The sequence below is a fragment of the Orycteropus afer genome, unplaced genomic scaffold (assembly GCF_000298275.1).
Source record: "Orycteropus afer afer isolate SDZICR_OR568_19922 unplaced genomic scaffold, OryAfe1.0 scaffold00070, whole genome shotgun sequence".
Taxonomy (NCBI): Eukaryota; Metazoa; Chordata; class Mammalia; order Tubulidentata; family Orycteropodidae; genus Orycteropus; species Orycteropus afer.
In genome coordinates, this window is record NW_006921657.1 from 6,458,107 (window position 1) to 6,476,412 (window position 18,306).

General features: G+C 44.5%; 1 protein-coding gene across 1 annotated transcript in view; it reads right to left on the minus strand.

Moving 5' to 3' along the window:
• Positions 1 to 5,845: 5,845 nt before the first annotated feature.
• SGPL1 (sphingosine-1-phosphate lyase 1) overlaps positions 5,846 to 18,306 on the minus strand; it is a 105,923-nt gene continuing 93,462 nt past the window's right edge. Inside the window, exons 8-15 of the mRNA XM_042780918.1 lie at positions 14,675 to 14,763; positions 12,562 to 12,667; positions 11,618 to 11,716; positions 10,761 to 10,910; positions 8,993 to 9,231; positions 7,859 to 8,005; positions 6,529 to 6,649; positions 5,846 to 5,986 (exon numbers count right to left, since the gene is read on the minus strand). Coding sequence (XP_042636852.1) covers positions 5,846 to 5,986; positions 6,529 to 6,649; positions 7,859 to 8,005; positions 8,993 to 9,231; positions 10,761 to 10,910; positions 11,618 to 11,716; positions 12,562 to 12,667; positions 14,675 to 14,763 — 1,092 coding nt within the window. The remainder of the gene's footprint in view (positions 5,987 to 6,528; positions 6,650 to 7,858; positions 8,006 to 8,992; positions 9,232 to 10,760; positions 10,911 to 11,617; positions 11,717 to 12,561; positions 12,668 to 14,674; positions 14,764 to 18,306) is intronic.

The window sequence follows — 18,306 nt, forward strand, 5'->3', positions numbered from 1 at the left end:
GCCCTGTCCTTCCTCTTTTTAATTCCTCAGGCGAGAGGGATGGCTGAATGGGGAATCCAGCTGGGGAGCTGGGGAGCCCTTGGTCCTGAGACTTTGCTTAGTTATCACTGCCAAGTCCATCCTGCTACTTGCATTTGGGGGCAAGTGTTTGCTGTGGAAAGGAGAGGACCACTTCACTGACTTTTCCCCCTGCACCACTCTCTTCATCCTTGGGGCTGTTAATATACTAATTTGAATAAGCTCTTCCCTTTCCCCCGAGACTTCCCAACAAGTCATGATTTTCCCAGTTGCACCCTTTCTGATTCATTTTCCAAGAAGCTGTGATAGAGGGGTCATGAAACCCTCATCTTAGAAACCAGGGCCATAAAGTAAACCACATGCTTTTAGGCCTCAAATAAAACTGTTATGTCACTCACTTGGTCTTAGGCTCTAAAACCTTGTTTTCTACAGGCCAATCCATTTGGAGTCAATGGAACATTTAACTCTGTGCAAGACACTGTTCTAGGTACTGGGGGAAAAGGGTAGACCAAACCACCCTACCTTTCCAAGAGTTTATTATCATCTAGAAGAATCTAGCAGGAAAATGGTTAATTATTACTAAACCAAAAAACCAAACTCACTGCCATCCAGTTGTTTCCAACTCATGTTGTTGTTGTTATGTGCCATCGAGTTGGACCTGACTCATAGCGACCCCTCCTTGGGTTTCCAAGGCAGTATCATACAGAAGTAGATTGCCCCATCTTCCTTCCGCAACCCCAATTTGGGTTTCTGAGGCTATAAATCTTTACATAAGTAGATCACCCCTTCTTCCTTCCATGGAGCAGCTGGTGGGTTTGAACCACTGACCTTCTGGTTAGCAGTCAAGTGCTTTATCACTGTGCCACTGGAGCTCCTTAACTATTACTAGGCAAGATGAATTAAGTTAATGTTAGATGCCAAGATAAGAAATGAACCATGGGAACACAAAGTCATAATTAATGACAAGAGTAAACCAGGAGACTTTGATTTATGCCTCAAAGACGTGAGTAGATTCAGACAGTGATGCCTGGGAAAGCATCATGAACAGGACAAAGGCAAACGTACAAGATGTATGGTGAGATCTACAACCAGACGGGCAGTCTAGGCCATGTCATACTCTTAATCCTGACGGTTTCTATAGTTTCCACTTAGAGAAGGTTTCAGTTTGGCTGCTTTTATGCTACAGGAGAGAAGGCACAGGCACAGCTCAGGTGCCGACAGTCTGTTTGCCATCAGAGCAGTAGGGGGCTGGTTTGCACAGATCTGTTTCCCAGCCCAGTAACACTCTGTTGTTGTTAGGTGCCATCGGTCAATTTTGACTCATACCAACTCCATGCAACAGAGCAGAAGTGCCCCATAGCATTTTCTTGGCTGTAATACCTACAGAAGCAGATCTGCACACATCCTTCCCATGGAACCTCTGGACTGGTCTGTGCTGCCAGCCTTCAGTGAGCAGCCAAGTGCTTAACCACTTGCGCCACCAGGGCTCCTTGGTATTGCTCTAGGATGGAATATTCCCAGATGTGCCATGATTAGGATACAGGGCGCTGAGAGATTGATCCCCTCAGCCCTTGGCACAGCTGGGTATAAGCTGGAGCACTCTTGCCTTTACCCCAGGGTGCATGCCACACAATTACCATTTCATGATGCAAAGAAGATTAGGAAACCTTCCTCCAGGGTTCTCGCCTGAAGCACTGTCCAGGCACTAAGCTGACTTGCACATGCCAGAGCCATTTGAAGCAGCCATTTAACAATGTCACAACTTAGTCACCCTAAGTTGGGTGGGTTGGTCCCCCAACAAGGGCCAGAAAAGAGGCAGAGGTTTGTGGATGAGAAATAAACATGTTGTCAATAAAAGAATAGCAGGACCCCCTTCCTAGTCTATATGCTAGTTAGTGAGATTATCAGTATACACATACGGTCACTAAGAGGGTCAACTCAATGGTGACTGGGCTTTGTTTTTAAATGTTAACAGAAATTTCTCTGCAAAGCTTAATATCAGAACCAACTAGGATCAGCCAGTGGTCTCCCAGCTGCTCCATTTCTGACTGAATTTTTTTCTATGTGTGCTTTGATCCAATGGCTGAGGACTGGGAGACAGAGGACGCCGAACCAGACAGGAAGGTATGGACTCAGCTTGATACTTCTGTTCACTATTAAGGACCAAAGCGTTGAAACATGCATTGTTATATGTGCTACCTTTATGTAGGGCAAAAACACAAACAACACGTTTTAGAAATAAATACGTTTATTCTAAAATTAACCCACATAACTGAAATTACAGGGAGGCTGTTAAGGAGAGAGTATGACAAAGAAGAAAACAGAAGAGAAAGTAAGGCAATTAAGACTCCCAATCAGGAAAAGGCTCTCAGAAGCCCAACTTCTCGTTGCTCAGGCTACAGCTGGCGGCCTCAGTCACACTCCTGTCTCTGCTGAGTCTGGGGAAAAGCTGCTTGCTGCTCCCAAGAGCCCAGAGAAGGCAGGGGACTTAGCTATCAGAAGCAGCTAGAAGCATCCCAGACTCCACTTCTTAGACGAGGCAGACCTCCCAATCCAAGCACAGCCTGGCCCCTCTTTCCCTAGTGTTTACCATAACAGCAAGGAGGTGCTCAGGAAACCAAGCCATCTGGCAGAACACTAGACAAAGACCACACTGCTCAGTGTGCTTCTGGCGAAAGTCTGAGTGAGCTGAAACCAGAATGAAGAGCTGGGCTGAATGAAGAATGGCTGCCTTTGGATCTTGAGTTCCCTCTGAAATCACTTCTCATTTCTCGTTCATGATGGGCAACAATGCCCACAATTTACATGTGCCAAGGTAACTGATGGGTTCTGTCAGCTCCCAAGCTAAATGCAATGGCCTACTATCCTTTAATTAGACAAAGCCAACCTGCCCAGCTGGCTGGAGACTACCCCAGAGGCTCAATCCATGAAGGTGTAAGTAGAAGTGGACAATGAAGGTGACAGAAATAATAAGGTAGGGTCCTAGCCCTGACCCTGAGGGAAAAAAAGACCTGAGTTCCAAACAGGTATGAAACAAGTACGACCACTGTTCTGGTGTACAGACCGACTGGCTACCTATTAAAGTGCTTGGAAATTAGCCAGAATATGGCTCAGCTGTCTGTCTAAAAACCAGAAACTCATTGCCATTATCAATGGGCACACACAACCATTTCACCACAAGGGGGCGATCTTTCACCAGCAGCCGGTTCAAGCATTTCCACTGCCCCACTTGGGACCTCCCATGCGTGCCCAAGTAAACAAATGAAAGCAGCCATCCACAGTGATTGAGATTGGGGGCATTTAATTATTCAGTAGCTTTTGTAAGACATTATTGCTGCAACTGGGAAGGAAGCACTGAGCTGGGAAGGGGAGGTTAGAGAAGACAAGAAAAAAGAATTGAGAGAGGCAAGTACCATTTTCCAAGTATGAAACTAGGATATTAAACGTGGCGTGGCAGCATAGTCACGCAACTACTTCCATTGCAGAAACAGGACAGTACAGTTTCTGCAGAGGCCAATGCTGTGACATCAGCTGGGAACATGGGAGGACACTCAGCTCCACCTCTGCCACAGACTAGGTATTACTTCGTGTTTACACAACACATGCACAGATTAAAAAATGAAAAACCTAAAAAAAATGGTTAAGTCAAACTTAAGCTCTTGATTATAAATTAAAAAGCCTACAGTAGGTCCCTTTGAAAACCACCACCCCTGCACCCAGGCTCTGGCACACAGGATGTGAGTGGCTTGGGGTCTGGTCCTGAGACAGACATTAGATATATTAGCACATTCTTGGGACATGTGCTTCTCCATTTCAGCAGCTGGCAAAGGACAGGGTTGCCTGCTGGGGGGGTTCCAAGTCATTGCAGCCACTGCAACAAAGCACTGGAGACTAAAGGACAATTCATGCACAGCTCCAATGCAGATGCTCTCAGAAGGAGGTGCCCACCATTTTAGCAACTGGGAAGAAACATGTAATTGCCAAATGTGTCCAAAGGACCCCAGCCTCTCCCACTGACACACACACATAAACACCAACCACTCTTGGACCCACAGTGTACTGGAGAGCAACCAGGAGGATAAAACACACACACACACACACACCCTACCACATGAACCCTGCAGTGAGACCGCCAGCAAGTCACAGTTAACTGTGTAGCAAGTACAGTGCTAAAGAACACTTAAGACAAATGGGCTGGGAGCCGGAAGAGAAGTCGGGTAGCTTGGCTCTCCTGGCCAGCAGCCCAGTGAGAGAGGCTGGAGGATACCATCTGTAGAGGCTGAATATTTAGGAGTCCCTGAGAAGGGGGACGGGACAGAGGAACATTTACCCTGACTTGTCCTAAGAACTCCCCTACCCAAATAAAAACCTCAAGAACGGACTCATTTCTCCTGGGGCCTGGGTCAGCAACAGCACACTACTCGCTGCTGAGCAGAAAGGCACACTATATGACATCATCAGAGGAGGACAGTGGCTCACCTGGGACCCCATGCATGGAGAGGGGAAGGCAGGAAGTGGGTGCAGAGGTGGGTCCTGTCCCTGCACCACCCTGAGCAATGAGTCATATGAAGGGATTCCAGGCCCCAGGCCACATTGACACTGACTATCATGCTTTCCTAGTCCAGAAAGTTTGTCTCATCTTAAGTGTTCCCTGTTAGCCAGGGCTGAGAAATGTCGAGTACCTGAGGCCATAGTACCTTTGGGGGCTGAGTAAAGAGGAAACGGGCAGGAGAAACACATTAATGGAGAGAGAACATTTTCTTTGCCATGAGGGTTCTCTCACACCCTCCTCACACCCAGCTAGGTAAGTCAAGGCAACTCGTGAAGGTGCTCTGAAGTGTTCCTTCAAGCAAACACAATGGAAAGATTATCACTACATGATAGCTTAGAGCAATGGGGAGGGAGGCACCACCAACTTTGGTGGTGAGTATTTGACCTTGGGTGCTCATCCTACTCTGATACTCAGAGAAGTACAGAAAGAGTCTGGTTTTTGGTCATCACCATCCCAGGAGAAGGTGCAGGTCTGCTCCAGGCACTGCCAATTCAAGGAGGCAGCACCAGGTCCAGAAAGTCACGGAGTCTCTGGAAGCCACGCTCTCTTCCTAGTCCATGGGAGCAAGAAGAAAGCAATGGGAGCATTACTTCAAACAAAAATCTCCCGAGATGGTGGCTAATGAGTGTTAGATGAGGGTGGCAAGCAAAGAAGAGGACCAACAGGCCACCGGGCCACCCACCACCAGACCAAGCAGACATGCCCTACCTCTCCAGGCCTGCGAGGTGGGCAACAATGGCCTGGTCAGTCATGTCCTAGAAAAAGAAAACTGGCTTCAATAAGTGACTCTAAGAGAGACAGCAAGCCTACTTCTTAAGAAGAGGGCCGAAAATCCTCCTGCTTCAAGTACATGTAAAATCCATCAGGGAAACATGTTACATAAATGCTTCCTATCTACCAGCCATAACACGTGCTTGAGCAGCCGAGAAACCCTTTTGCTATCTCGTAACTGTACCCCAGCTTCCTTAAGGAATCAGGACAGGTCAGAGCCACCACACAATGATTAAGATAAAAGCCAGAAAAGTTAGAGAAGGACATGGTTAAAATAATTCCTAGGGTAGCACTTAAACAAGGGTAAAATCATTATGTGATGAAATCCTTCAGAGGTCTTCAAATTAAAAACCACGAAAGGATGACAAAAGGTACAACAGCAATCCTGAGGACCATCTTGTCATCTTGTCTCGTTGTGCTCTATGAAAGTTGTGTGTGGTCTGTTCCATACCCCAAGAACCTTCTGAAGGGCAGAAGCCCCTTGGGGCTGAAAGGGGTCCAGGCTCAGCGGGGTTTGGGGGAGCCATTCATCTGGCTGGCCGGGGTCACAGTGTCTGTGCTGTACAGGCTGTTCAAGAAGACTGAGGACAACTCTGCCACTAGATTCCTGTCAACCGTTGTCTGGGCCATGCCATAGATGGCACCCTACAAATCCAACCAAGGACATGTTATTAGTGTCAGTGGGTGCAAGGAGAAAGCTGTGGTTTGATCCCCTTTTCCCTCACTCCTAGCTCTCCACACAGCTCCCTCCATCCCCCACCATATAATCTCCATTCCCACCCCAGGCATCATTCTGTCAGCTGGCATAGTAACTTTTTCACAGGTATTAGCCAGCCCACCTTTCTGCCCAGGGGAACTATACTATGGGATTTGCTGTAGAAAATTACATGGAAAACATGTTGATTGACTTTGTGTCAAAATTTTCTTTTCCAATGGAAAGAACCACCACCTGCTTTTGTATCACATTTTCTAGTTTACAAGCTGCTTTATATAAAGCATCTCATTTGGGACTCCCAGACACCCTAGGAATGGGTGAGGCAGAGAGCCTCAGCTCCAATGAACATAAGAGGCAAGAGGTCTGTGGATAAGAAACAAAGGCAGGAACACACTCGAGGTCATCTGATTCTTTCAAATACCCCACCAACACCTCAACTTCTAAGGGAAGTGAAAAACCCAAGCATTCCTACCATTCCTGTAGTCTTTGCTTTAGGATTCTTCATGATTTGGGTGACAGATTCCCGGATGTCCTTTAGGAATTGTATGGCTACTCGATTCCGGGTGTGTATTAATGTGATGCAGAAATGAATACTGTGGGAGAAGACGAGAGAGAGAGAGAGAGAAAGAGATGAACCTTGGAAAAAAGAGAAAATGTTCTGAAATAGAGGATCCCCAATACAGGAATCCACTGATTGCTTCTTTACATTCTTTCTTTTTTTTTTTTTTAATTGTGATTTGGGTGAAGATTTACAGAGCAAACTCACTTTCCATACAGCAGGTTCACATATACTTTGTCTCATGTCATTGACCACAGTTTACCACAATGCAACAGCTCCCCTCCCACTTCCTCCCCATAGTCACCTCCTCCCAGTGTCCATCCCTCCATGCACTCCTGCCCCCTAAGCTGTCTCCCTGTGCATAAGCAGCCCTTCTTTCTCCCATGATTGTTCTCTCCAAGGAGTGTATCTACTTGAGGTAATTCTTTACATTAGTTCTGACCAGTGTAATCAACCAGCCATTCCCAGTCCTGAGAACCAGGGCTCTCGAGCATGGGGTTGGCATCAAGGCTGCTCAGCATGATCAAGAGCCACAGCAGGTGCTTCTGTCCTCCCTCACATACTCAGTTGCTTGTTCTTCAACCACGTGACTACTAATTAGACACTTTCATCTGACACAAACCATCCTGGGGACAGGGCTCTTGAACTTCAAGGCAAAGAGGAAACTAACTCAGTCTGGATGGAGGAAGGAGTATTGAGAAACTGTGAGAAGGGACTGGCAGTGGTACCAACATGTGAAAAGATACAGTGTACGTGCATGGGGCACTGAGTTAGACCTATTAGTGTGGATTACTTGTTCAAAGGCGTCATGGAAGGTTAGTTTAAAGAAGCATATTAAAGAAGATATTAGCAGGCTGTGAATGATTACAGACCTGCTGGAGGGTTTTGAACTAAATATTACTCAGCTAACGAGGCATTTGATAAGAGCAATCAGATGGCTGTGGGTAGATGGATTAGCAAACATAGATGCCAGAAAGGGAATGGAGGAAAAATCTCATGACTGACCACCGGTCTCAGGAGGCTGCACAGAAGTTTACCTGGACACTATAAGAGTTTAAAGCTTATTTATAAAAATACAAAGGCCTTAGCTAGTCTTTATATCTAATAATGTCAGGTGTTAGGACAGAAATCCTAGACATAACTACAGCTGCCACTGAAGGGCTGGCTCTAGGATCAAGTCTCCCTTCAGGTTACTAGGTTCTTCAAATGTCAAAGGAAGGGGAAGAGGCTCCTTCAAGCTTACCTGGGTGGGAACTGCAACTGGTTCAAGTTCCACCCCTTAGCAGTCATCAGGTTAGACAGTCGGTAGATGTCAAAATCACGGGAGCCTAGAGCAATGACTGACAGTTGAGGATTCCCCAAAACAAAGATGCCTTTGATATTTTCTAGCCTTAAAACAAAAAACAGGGAGGAAAAGAAGGCAATCCAGTCACATGTCTTCCTCTGGTTCATATTGTTAATCACTCAACGTCTCTGTAACACCAATCCAGCCTTTTAGGCCTTTAGTTTCCTCGTCTTCTAAAAGGAGGAGGCTAGGCTGGGATCAGTGGTTTTTATGGTGTGTGTCAGAATCACAGGCAGAGTATTACAAATATTTAGAGGCCCAAAGCCCATCCAGATCAGAATCACTAGGTCCTAATCTTTCTGCCCTACCCCCACAGCATGACATGCCCTCAAGAGCATCTGAACATGAAAGATATACTTAAAAAAAAAAAAAAATCTGGAAAAATAATCCATCTCTATAGTTTTGAAAAGTGATACATGTACTCTCTAAAGCAACAAATGGTACAGTGGTTCTCAGCAGACGGGCTTATTGGAACCATATGAGGATCTTTTTCAAATGATACATGGCTCCTGATCCCTTTCCTTCACCTTCAAAACATTCTGAAAGTCTACAGAATCCCAGTGACACAGAGAAAGGAGGCAGGTAGTATGTTAGACACTGTTCAGCCAACTCTTGCCTGAGCTTAATCCCAGATTTCATTACTCTTCCTTCCCTAATTCTTCAGCCCCCATTCCCATTTTTTTCCCCCTAACAATTCTCTAAGTATGATTCTTAGACCAGCAGCATCAGTATCTCCTAGAAACTTGCTAAAAATCCCAATCCTCAGACCCCATCCCAGATCTGCCATTAGGTCAGACATCTTAGAAAAGAAATGGGCTATAAAACCAATCCAGGTTTCAGTGGCTCTGAAGACCCTCCACAGCAGAGGAAGGGAGTTCATCCTCCCAGGCTAGCACCACACTCCTAAACAGCTGCCCTAAAACCCTAGTCTCAAGGGATGGTACTGGGCTAGGGACTAAGCAGGCCAACACCTCGAGCCTACTATGGGGGGGGGAGCAAACAACAAGGCCGACTCTAGTCATCCACACATACTCTGATTTGAGGAAGCGAGTAGTTCTGATGATCTGTTTCGTAGCTTCAACGTAGCCACTCTCACCGAAGTGCATCAAGGTGGCCCAGCAGGCTGCACTAATGCCACCAGGCCGTGAGCCCGCGACAGTGGGGGAAGCATAGATGCCACCCTGCCAGTCTGTAGCAACGAAGAACTGGTAGCTCCTGTACTTCTTGTCGCTGTATAACACCACTGAGGAGCCTTTGGGAGCATAGCCATACTGAGTGGGAAGAAGCAGACAGGTGAGAGGGTGCAGTTCTGCATGGCAAACCTCGTTCCACAATGCTCAGCATGTGGCCTAACTCCCAAGTCCCTCATCAGCTTCTCTGTAGTATGTTCTTCACGCACTTTATGGATTCAAACTTAGTGTTAAAAGGTGCAAAGGTCTTAAGGGCTGGCTTGATTTTTCTCTCTTAGGGGTGAACAATCTGAGGCCCAGAGGAGAGCATGCTGTGTCCAGTTGGCAGGTTTGCTTCCTCTTGTCACCCAGCATGTGGTTTTCCTTATCTGAAACATTTCTCAAGATGGCATGCCAAGATGAAAGCAAGGATAAACTTCCACTGGAAGTCAGGAAAGTATGGAATTAAATCTTGGTGGAACTAAAATCATAATCATCTTACCTACTGTGGTAGAATGGATTCTGACTCACAGCAACCCTATAGGACTTAGTGACCTCATAGGATTTCCAAAGCCATAATCTTTATGGAAGGAGACAGCCCCATCGTTATGCTGCAGAGCCACTGGTGGGCTCCAACTGCCAGCCTTTGGGTTAACAGCAGAACGATCAACCACTCCGCCACTCAGGCTCTTTATAATCATCAAAAGCCCATCCTTTTTGCTTCCTTTACAGTTCCTTCTTATGAGCACTATGGTGCTCAGAATCAAAAAGCAACTTAATCCAGTTTTAAAATAAACTGTGTCATTGGTCTCCTCGCCAAAGAAAAAAAAAAAAAAAAGTACCCTCCTAATGAACTCTCACTGATGCTAACTTGGAACTAATTTCATTCCCAGAATCACACAGAGATGGTACAGAAAAAGGCACAGGGGCTGTAAGGCAAAAACAGATTATGAATGAAAATTTGTTGCTGATCACTTAGCATTGGATGAACAGGTCTTAACTTGACTCTCATTTACAACAAGCTAGGAAAACACAACCAAGCAAGGCACAAATTCCCAGGGTGTTGTTATTTCTTCCACCTCTGGCTATCGTTTCAAGAGTTCCTGACTGACCTTGACTTTCTCTCAGTCCACTGGGGTAGGAGGCACAGACATTTCAACTATTACAAGCTGAAAGTCCCAGAGCACATAGAGTCTTCTTTTCTTTTCCCAAAAGACTCTTTCACCAGCATACTCCTGTCACCGAGGTTCAGGAGCCCCATAGCATGCAAGTCCCAACACTAACATATACTCTATTAGGAATTCCAATGTCAACCCTCACCCCTCTTCTCCCTTCCACCCAAATAATCTCAAGGCTGCAGGGAATATTTTTACTAGGGCCACTACATGAGTTGAGTACAGTCATTATGTTGATAGTCTCTTAACCAATGTTAAGATAAAGGTAGTAGGTTCCTTTTCACTGTACCCCATCCCCTCCACCTCTTGTACTGGTCACCTGAACCAGCTGCTCTGGTGAGAGCAAATGGCTAGATGATTTAATTTCATATTTTAGGGGAAGGTAATGCTTTAGCCAGTTGTTTTTGTTGGTCAAAATAATCAACTGGCTACTTCGATGAACACTGCTTGGCTCACCTTATGAGTGTCAGCTGAAATGCTGGTCACACCTTTCACTCGGAAATCAAATGGCTGCTCCAGTGGGTAGCCTGCTTTCTCCATGAAGACGATGAGGAAGCCTCCCAGACAGGCATCCACATGAAGAGGTATTTTGTATTTGACAGCCAGCTAGTTCCAAAAAACAAAGACGACAGAAGACTCCATTTGTAGCATTATCATAAAAACTTTACAAAGACACAGGTAGAAAGGTGGGCTATCAATACAAGGCTAGTTTGTACTATGTCTCCCATGATTTTTTTTTTGAAAACCTGACCATTTTTACATTCCCATTCATCAATGTATAAAAATTCATACATTTTTACATTCATCTTTCAAATGCAGTAAGTCTTCAAAATTCATCTGAAATGTATGGTATCTGTTTTATATTTAAACGTGCATGGCTTCAAAGTCACTGCAAAATCAAGTAGGAAGTAGGTGGCGCTCAGATGGAGGCTACCTCTGGAAAGGGAGGGTCCTGCTTTAGTAAATGCAGAGGGAAGAGGTGCTGTGAGCAGCCTATGAATACCATCCTCTCATGGGCAGGGTCCCAAGTGTGGATATATCCTGATCCAAAGCTAAATGTCAATATGATTTCAGAATAACCAGTTTCAACAAGGGCCTCTTCCTTATAATATTCCTCCCCAAGAACAGAAGCTAGTGACTTTCAGAAGCTTTACACAGAACCGCAGGGCCTACCTCAGGGCTGCTGAAAGCCACTCACCACCCCTGAGGTCAAACCTAAAATCAAAATTGCTTCTATTTGCCAAGCACAGCACCAGTGGATTCTATTTTAAAATCCCAATCTGGTGGCCAAAGTAGCCCCTTTCTCTGTGTACCTTGGCCACTTCCGGAACAGGATCTATCACTCCATGAGGAAACTGGGGGGTAGAGCAGACGAGCATGGCAGTGTTCCGGGAGATGGCTCTTCTCATGGCCTAGGAATTCAAAGTTTAGGGGAAATGAGAATCCACATCACCGCTATCCTCATCTGCCGCCAAGAGCAATCAGGGCTACTAGCTTAGCATTCCACTTCCTTCACATTCCACTTCCTTCACTGCTCCAACTTGGGAGAAGCCCACAGCACTGCAGCAGAATGCAAACACACCCCAATGGGTCCATGTGAGGAAAATTATTTGAGGGGACAATATCAGAACAGTATAATCACTGTGGGGGTGAAAAGAAAACCAGGCTGGGAGGCAAAAGGGCCAAATATACATTCCAGCCCACGTACCAGCAGTGAAACTGTGCACAAGTTATTTAACTACACTCAGTCTGTTTCCTTATCTGTGAACTGCAATAATACCGATAGCTTCAGCAACCTCCCTGCACTGTTGTTAAGGCTCAAATGTCATTGTGATAGCACACTGGAAACTGGAAAGTTCTTCTACACAAATGCAAGGCATAAAAAGAATTACTATTATAAAGAAAACGGCACTAATCCAGGCCAATCAAAACCACAGTGAGAGTCTGGGGGCAAGTCAGTCTGTGCTCATTTTGCTAATGGAGAAAAGAAAGGGATGGTTTCAAAAGCAAAACCCAGGTCTTTAAAGACCCAGGTTAGGGACCAGATCATATCCCTATTCGAGTTTATGAATCCCTGAAAACACTGAAGGTGCAATCAATCACTAATGCCAGTGACAGTTTTCAATATTCCAGATGCCACAATCAAAGGCCCTTTGACCCTATCTGTTGAGTGTGGCACTGGAAAAGCCAGTCAGTTAGATGCATTTCCTGCTTCTCACAGCCCGAGAGAGACAACAGTCCCTTCTGGGGAACTCACCCGCACATCCACCTCCATCATTTTGTTGAGGGGAACCCGTACAATCTTCATCCCAAAATAATTGGCTGCTTTGTCAAATGCAGCATGAGCACTTTGGGGGACCACCCTAGACAACAGAGAAGGCAACAATGAAATTCAGACCCAAAGAGGAATTAAGAGAGAACCCAGTTAGCAGCTGATCTAAGTCACCAGGAGTAAAGTGTTTTTTTTTTCTTTTTCTTTTTAAGCAAAAACAAAATGTGGTCATCTGATTTTACATGGAAATCTTCTGCCAACTATTTGGAGAATCATTTTGGCAAAAGGAGGGAGAACTCAGAAGTAATCCCAGATCAAGGGATCCCAAGGGTAAACAAGGGCCAACATATGAAAGTTAAAGAACAGAGAATATGGACCAATCTAAGGTACAGCTTTAGAATGCCTGGGTAGCCAAGGACAGGTGCCTTCAATGGGAAGCAAGCTTCCTGACACATGTTCGAGGAGAAAATGTTAAGACTGCTTGGCAAGGAGGTTAAAGCAGCAGTCAGCATCAGATCCAAGCTCCCTTTCAACTCGGAAGGACCATGATCCTCTGAGGATCTAAAACCCCCACTTCCCCTACACTTTGGGAAATAGTATTCCAAATAGTGTTAAAAGAAGAGACCGAGTCATATTTGCTTTCAGATTTCCCTCAATTACTCCACTTGACAACTTGTTCCCTTTAAGGGAAAAAATTTCTATTACTGAGTAAGGATCCAAGCACCAAAAATTTATATATACACAAAGTTGGTAGCTGATTTTACTCTCTTAGACTAAATATGAATCATAGCATGAGACCATGTGCCATAAAATTCCCAGTCAGTGACACTTGTGAAGAAGACATTAAATAATCCACAAGATGTAGATAAACTGCACAAATGTGACCAAACACCAAAATTATGTCCATGGGTTGGCAATAGGGATCTAACTCAAGAAAACATTTTTTATTTTTCTTCCCAGAAGTCAGTCAGTGCTCAGGCTGCAACCTTCCGAGGGAGCACCCTGGGGTATCCTATCTAAGCAACTTTCACAGACCTAAGAGAGGCAGAGCTTTCCTCAGACTCTGGGCAATTTATAATGAATAACAAAGGCTTCGCGAATGTAGTCCTCCAACTCCACGTCACTTTTGGAAAAAGGATTTCATTATTGCTTCAAGTATGTGTCATTTATAAACCTAGGATGGGAATGATCATTAAAATTAGCTGGTTGGTGTCCATTTAGAATTTTGCAGAATGGGTTGAAGGTTGGTGCAGTGTAGTAAATTACTTAGTGTGGCTTTTCTACCCATAAGTCTTTGTAAACTCCAAGGTGGGATTTTCTATGAGCAACTTAGGAGCTTCTGATTGCTGAAGTTGTCCACCTGGAGTATTTCTGTTGGGAGTGGCACAAAACAATGTTCTGGGAGGTGCCCACTCTCTCTTACGTGCTTAGAGTTCTGATGCTATGATTGGCTAGTTTGACCACCCTGCCGGGCTCAAAAGGAGACCTCCTAGAGGCAGAACTCTCTCTGACTGCTGGTTGAGGAAGACGTGCTGCTGAAAGAGACACGCACCCCGGAAAGAGACACGCATCGCTGAGTGAGACACCGAGGGACCAGCACTGCTGGGAAAGAGACTGTGAGAGACTGTTGGCTGAGGGATGGTGGGCTGGGAGAGAGACTGAGTATTCTTCCTGAACTTGAGTTGTAGCCTGGTGCTTCCCTAATAAACCCCATAATCCGTGAGTTCTATGTGGCCACTGCAGTGAATTACCGAACCCAGAGGAGAGGTGGTGGGTGCTTTGGGAGGAACAGTTGGTGAAAGGGCTGGAGGGAGGCAGCATGTCTGGCCTCACAGGAATAGGCCTTGGGTTACTGCTGGTAATCCTGTCTTCCTATTGTAGGGTTAGAGGAGGTCGGAAGATGTGGCCTCCTTGCCGTTTTTGCAGTTGGTCCATTCTCCTAGTCTGTTGCTGGGGCAAGACAAGGGGGAAAGACGACTGAAAGTTTCAAGAGGAAGAGAACAAGGCAAAAAACCAGACAGCCAGGCTCAGTTTCATATGCAGTACTCCTAAACAAACAAATCTCAGATGGGGGGAAAAAACAGCCACAAATACATACATTTCTGGATTTTTGATCCCTTTCTCTAAGGCCAGGTCCCGATAAGCTTTGCAGGCCATCAATATGCTTTCTGTCCCACCAGAGGTTACCTATAATAAAGAGGAGATGCCATCTGAGGCTGGGAGCTGGGAAGAGCTATCAGCATGCATTTCCCGCCCTAGTTTTGAAGATAATCTGTTGCAGAGACAGAAAAAAGGTCTTCAGACACATGCTGCAGGGCACACGCTGAAGGAAGAATGCCACCGGCTTTGCTGATCAAGTCTAATCTTGGTTCAGGGAAAGGGTAAACATTACTAAGTAAGAGTGAACAGAAACTCAACACTGTCTGGACAAATGCACACTTGCCCAGACCCCATCTGTGTACAATCATTTCCATATTAATTAATCAATGTGTAGATTAGACAGGGCATTCTATTCCATTCAGAAGCATCAGAATTACCAGCTTTGATTTTAAATATCAAAATCCTTTGAAGAATGTGAGATTATGGAGTTTCTCACAATTCCAGTGAACTATGCAACACATGGGAGGCACAAACAGCTTGCACTCCATCTGAGGAATGGAGTTTTTCATTCTAGTTCTAGTAACCCACCCAAGCTACCACCTGAGATGATCTCTGAACCTTGAGCCTTGTGAAAACTGGTTTCCTAAAGTCACCTTTAAGTCAAACAATAGTCCAGTGAATCAGTAAAGAACATTTTACCCTGGGAACTATGCTTTTCTTAAAACAATTACCCACAATATAAACTTCAAAGGTCAGACTAGTAGCTATGTTTTAAGGTGAATCAGTAATTTTTCTTCAAGAAAACGTTGCACATCCACGAGTTATTATGTGGACACTGTTCTAAGCCTGCTTCCATGGCACTGTACAATTACTCGTGATAAACTAGAGTATCTGGTAAAACTGGAGAATCTGTAAAAGATTTTTCTTCTTTGACTGTCTAGGTTGTAAATGTTACCCCAATTTCCAAGTGGTATATTAAATAAACTTCAATCAATTTCTATTATTGGTTTAGTATGATTTTTGTTTTAACCCACAGCACTATGGAAGAAAAGGTTTGGCAATTTTCCTCCATAAAAGATTACAGCCAAGAAAACCCAATGGAGCAGTACTACTCTGTAACACACAGGGTCACCATGAGTTGGAATTGACTAGAATGAACCAGATGACAACAACAATAATGTAATACATTAGAAGACCAAAAAGACACATTTAGACATTCCAAAGTGAATCTGCGGTTTTAACAAGTATGAAAGAGAAAAGCTGAAATATCTACTTAGACTACAATTTGTTCTTACTTATCTGAAATTACAACAAAAATCCTTATGCTTTTAAATGAAGTAAAATGTTTTCCTGAAGCTAGGCCTAACCCCTCCAATAAAGCCAAACGTCTTTGCCAGAGCTCAAACAAAAAGAGTCATCCTGTTTTCCCCACTAGGCTGCAAGCATGGGGCCCTGGTGGTGCAATGGTTAAGTGTTTGGCTGCTAACCAAAAAGTCAGATATTGGAACCCACCAATGTCTCCACAGGAGAAAAGACCTGGGGATCCAAACTATTACAGCCTAGGAAACTCCATGGAACAGTTCTACCTGTCATACAGGGTCACTCTGAGTAGGAATCAACATGATGGCATACAACAACAAGAGTCTGGGAGCATGGGCCAACCTGGGCATCATGCAATCCTAGCACCTCACATAGTAATAGAGTCCCTGGGTGGTGCAAACCTTTAACATGCTCAGTTGCTAACCAAAAGGCTGGAATTCAGCTTCACCCAGAGGTGCCACACAAGTGATGGACTTAGGAGAGAAATCAGTCACTGAAAACCACACTGAACCCAGTTCTACACTGACACACACACAGCTATCATGAGTCAACTCACCCGCAACTGACATTTAGCACATTAGTATCTGGCACCTAATAGACTCTTGGTTAACATTTCTTGATGTTTGACTTGACTCTTAATAAATTATGTTCAACAAAGGCCCTTTACACCCATCTGCCTATCTTTTGATAATATGTGAGACAAAATTTTCAAAACAAATAAAAAGCCAGAGCACTGAGCTAGATGGACATCTTCTTAGTTTCATCATATCTGAAGATTCATCCCATCTTAGCTAGGAGCTAAGTTTTTATTCTACAAGTGAGAAAACTAAGCCCCTGGAAGACTAAAGCAATTCACTCAATATCATACATTAGCAGCTACTGATAAGTAAAACTGTTACCTTTTGTTATTTAATGTGGCTTAATATTAGATGGAATGAGGGAGGTAATTACTGAAATTTCCTAAAATAATACCCACATATAGGGTAAAAATAGCACTGGATACAAAATCCCAATGCTCAGGAGTTATTTTGCTCAGTTTATTTAGCTGAGAAAAGTTAGTCATTTTTTGACTCAGGAAGTCTTCAGGAAGCATGTGACCATCATCGACAAAGAAATGCATTTAGCTGGGACACGAGACACTTGCTTTGTAGTCTGTGCAACCTGAACTGGACATGACAAAGTGCTTACAGTTCAAGTCAGCTCTGCAAAGCAGCAGCATGTTCTGTGGTCTGCCATCCAACCTCAGAATGTCACATGAGGAACCAAGCAACTTGTGAAGAAAGTCAGGGAAGGACTAGCAATATCCAAGCCTCTACTGCTTAGGTATAGACTTCAGCAAAAATAGTTCCCACACTCCAGTCACCTACTTCATGTGTCCTATTTTTAGTTCAATAACTAATTAAATCCAAATCATCATTTGCAGGCAAATATGGGTGTAAAAGCAGGAATACTCAAATTCTTATTTTTATCTCTAACTCCTGCAAATTCTCTTTAAACACATGGAACAAAATCCAAAAGCATCATAATGACCAGAATTATTGGTCAAATAGAGTCTGGTGAGACCCCCGATACTATGGTCCTGGGATACACTTCGGGCCTGCAATAGAATAAAACTCACTCCCAGGGCTGGCTCTCAGCCCAATGGTAAACAAAATGTACATGCAGACCATTCAACCCAGGGTGACACACCCACATACTCTACAGAGATGCATCCCTTGGAGCAATCAACCACAGGGCACCAGAGAGGCAACATTTGCACAGAGGAAATGCAGGACACACAGGAGTGCATAACTATGAGGGGCACAGGGCAGAGGGGTGCAGTTTACTGGAAAGGGAGGGGAGGAGAGTGGGTTAGGGTTAGGGATGGCAATTGAGTGAAACCAAATGTACACAAAATGTTGAATGTAAAACAAACGCTGCTCTATAAACTTGCACCTAAAGCACAACTAAAAAAAAAAATTCTCTTTAAACATGTGGCTACCCTCCCACTTCCCTCCACTCCATACCCAAAGGAAAACAGAAATTTAATTGTGAAGAAAGAAAAGGGAGGTCTCAATGACTATGCGTTATGTTATTCAACTTTCCTCTACTTTTATAAAAACTCTCATTATATGGTATGTAATTCAGAAAACAAAAATAGAACATGGCTGCGGTGTAGTAAATTACTTAGTGTGGCTTTTCTACCCATAAGTCTTTGTAAACTCTAAGGTGGGAATTGCTATTAGCTACGGAGGAGATCCTGATTTTAAAGTCGCCCACCTGGGTTATTTCTGTTGGGCGTGGCACAATACAATGTTCTGGGAAGTTCCC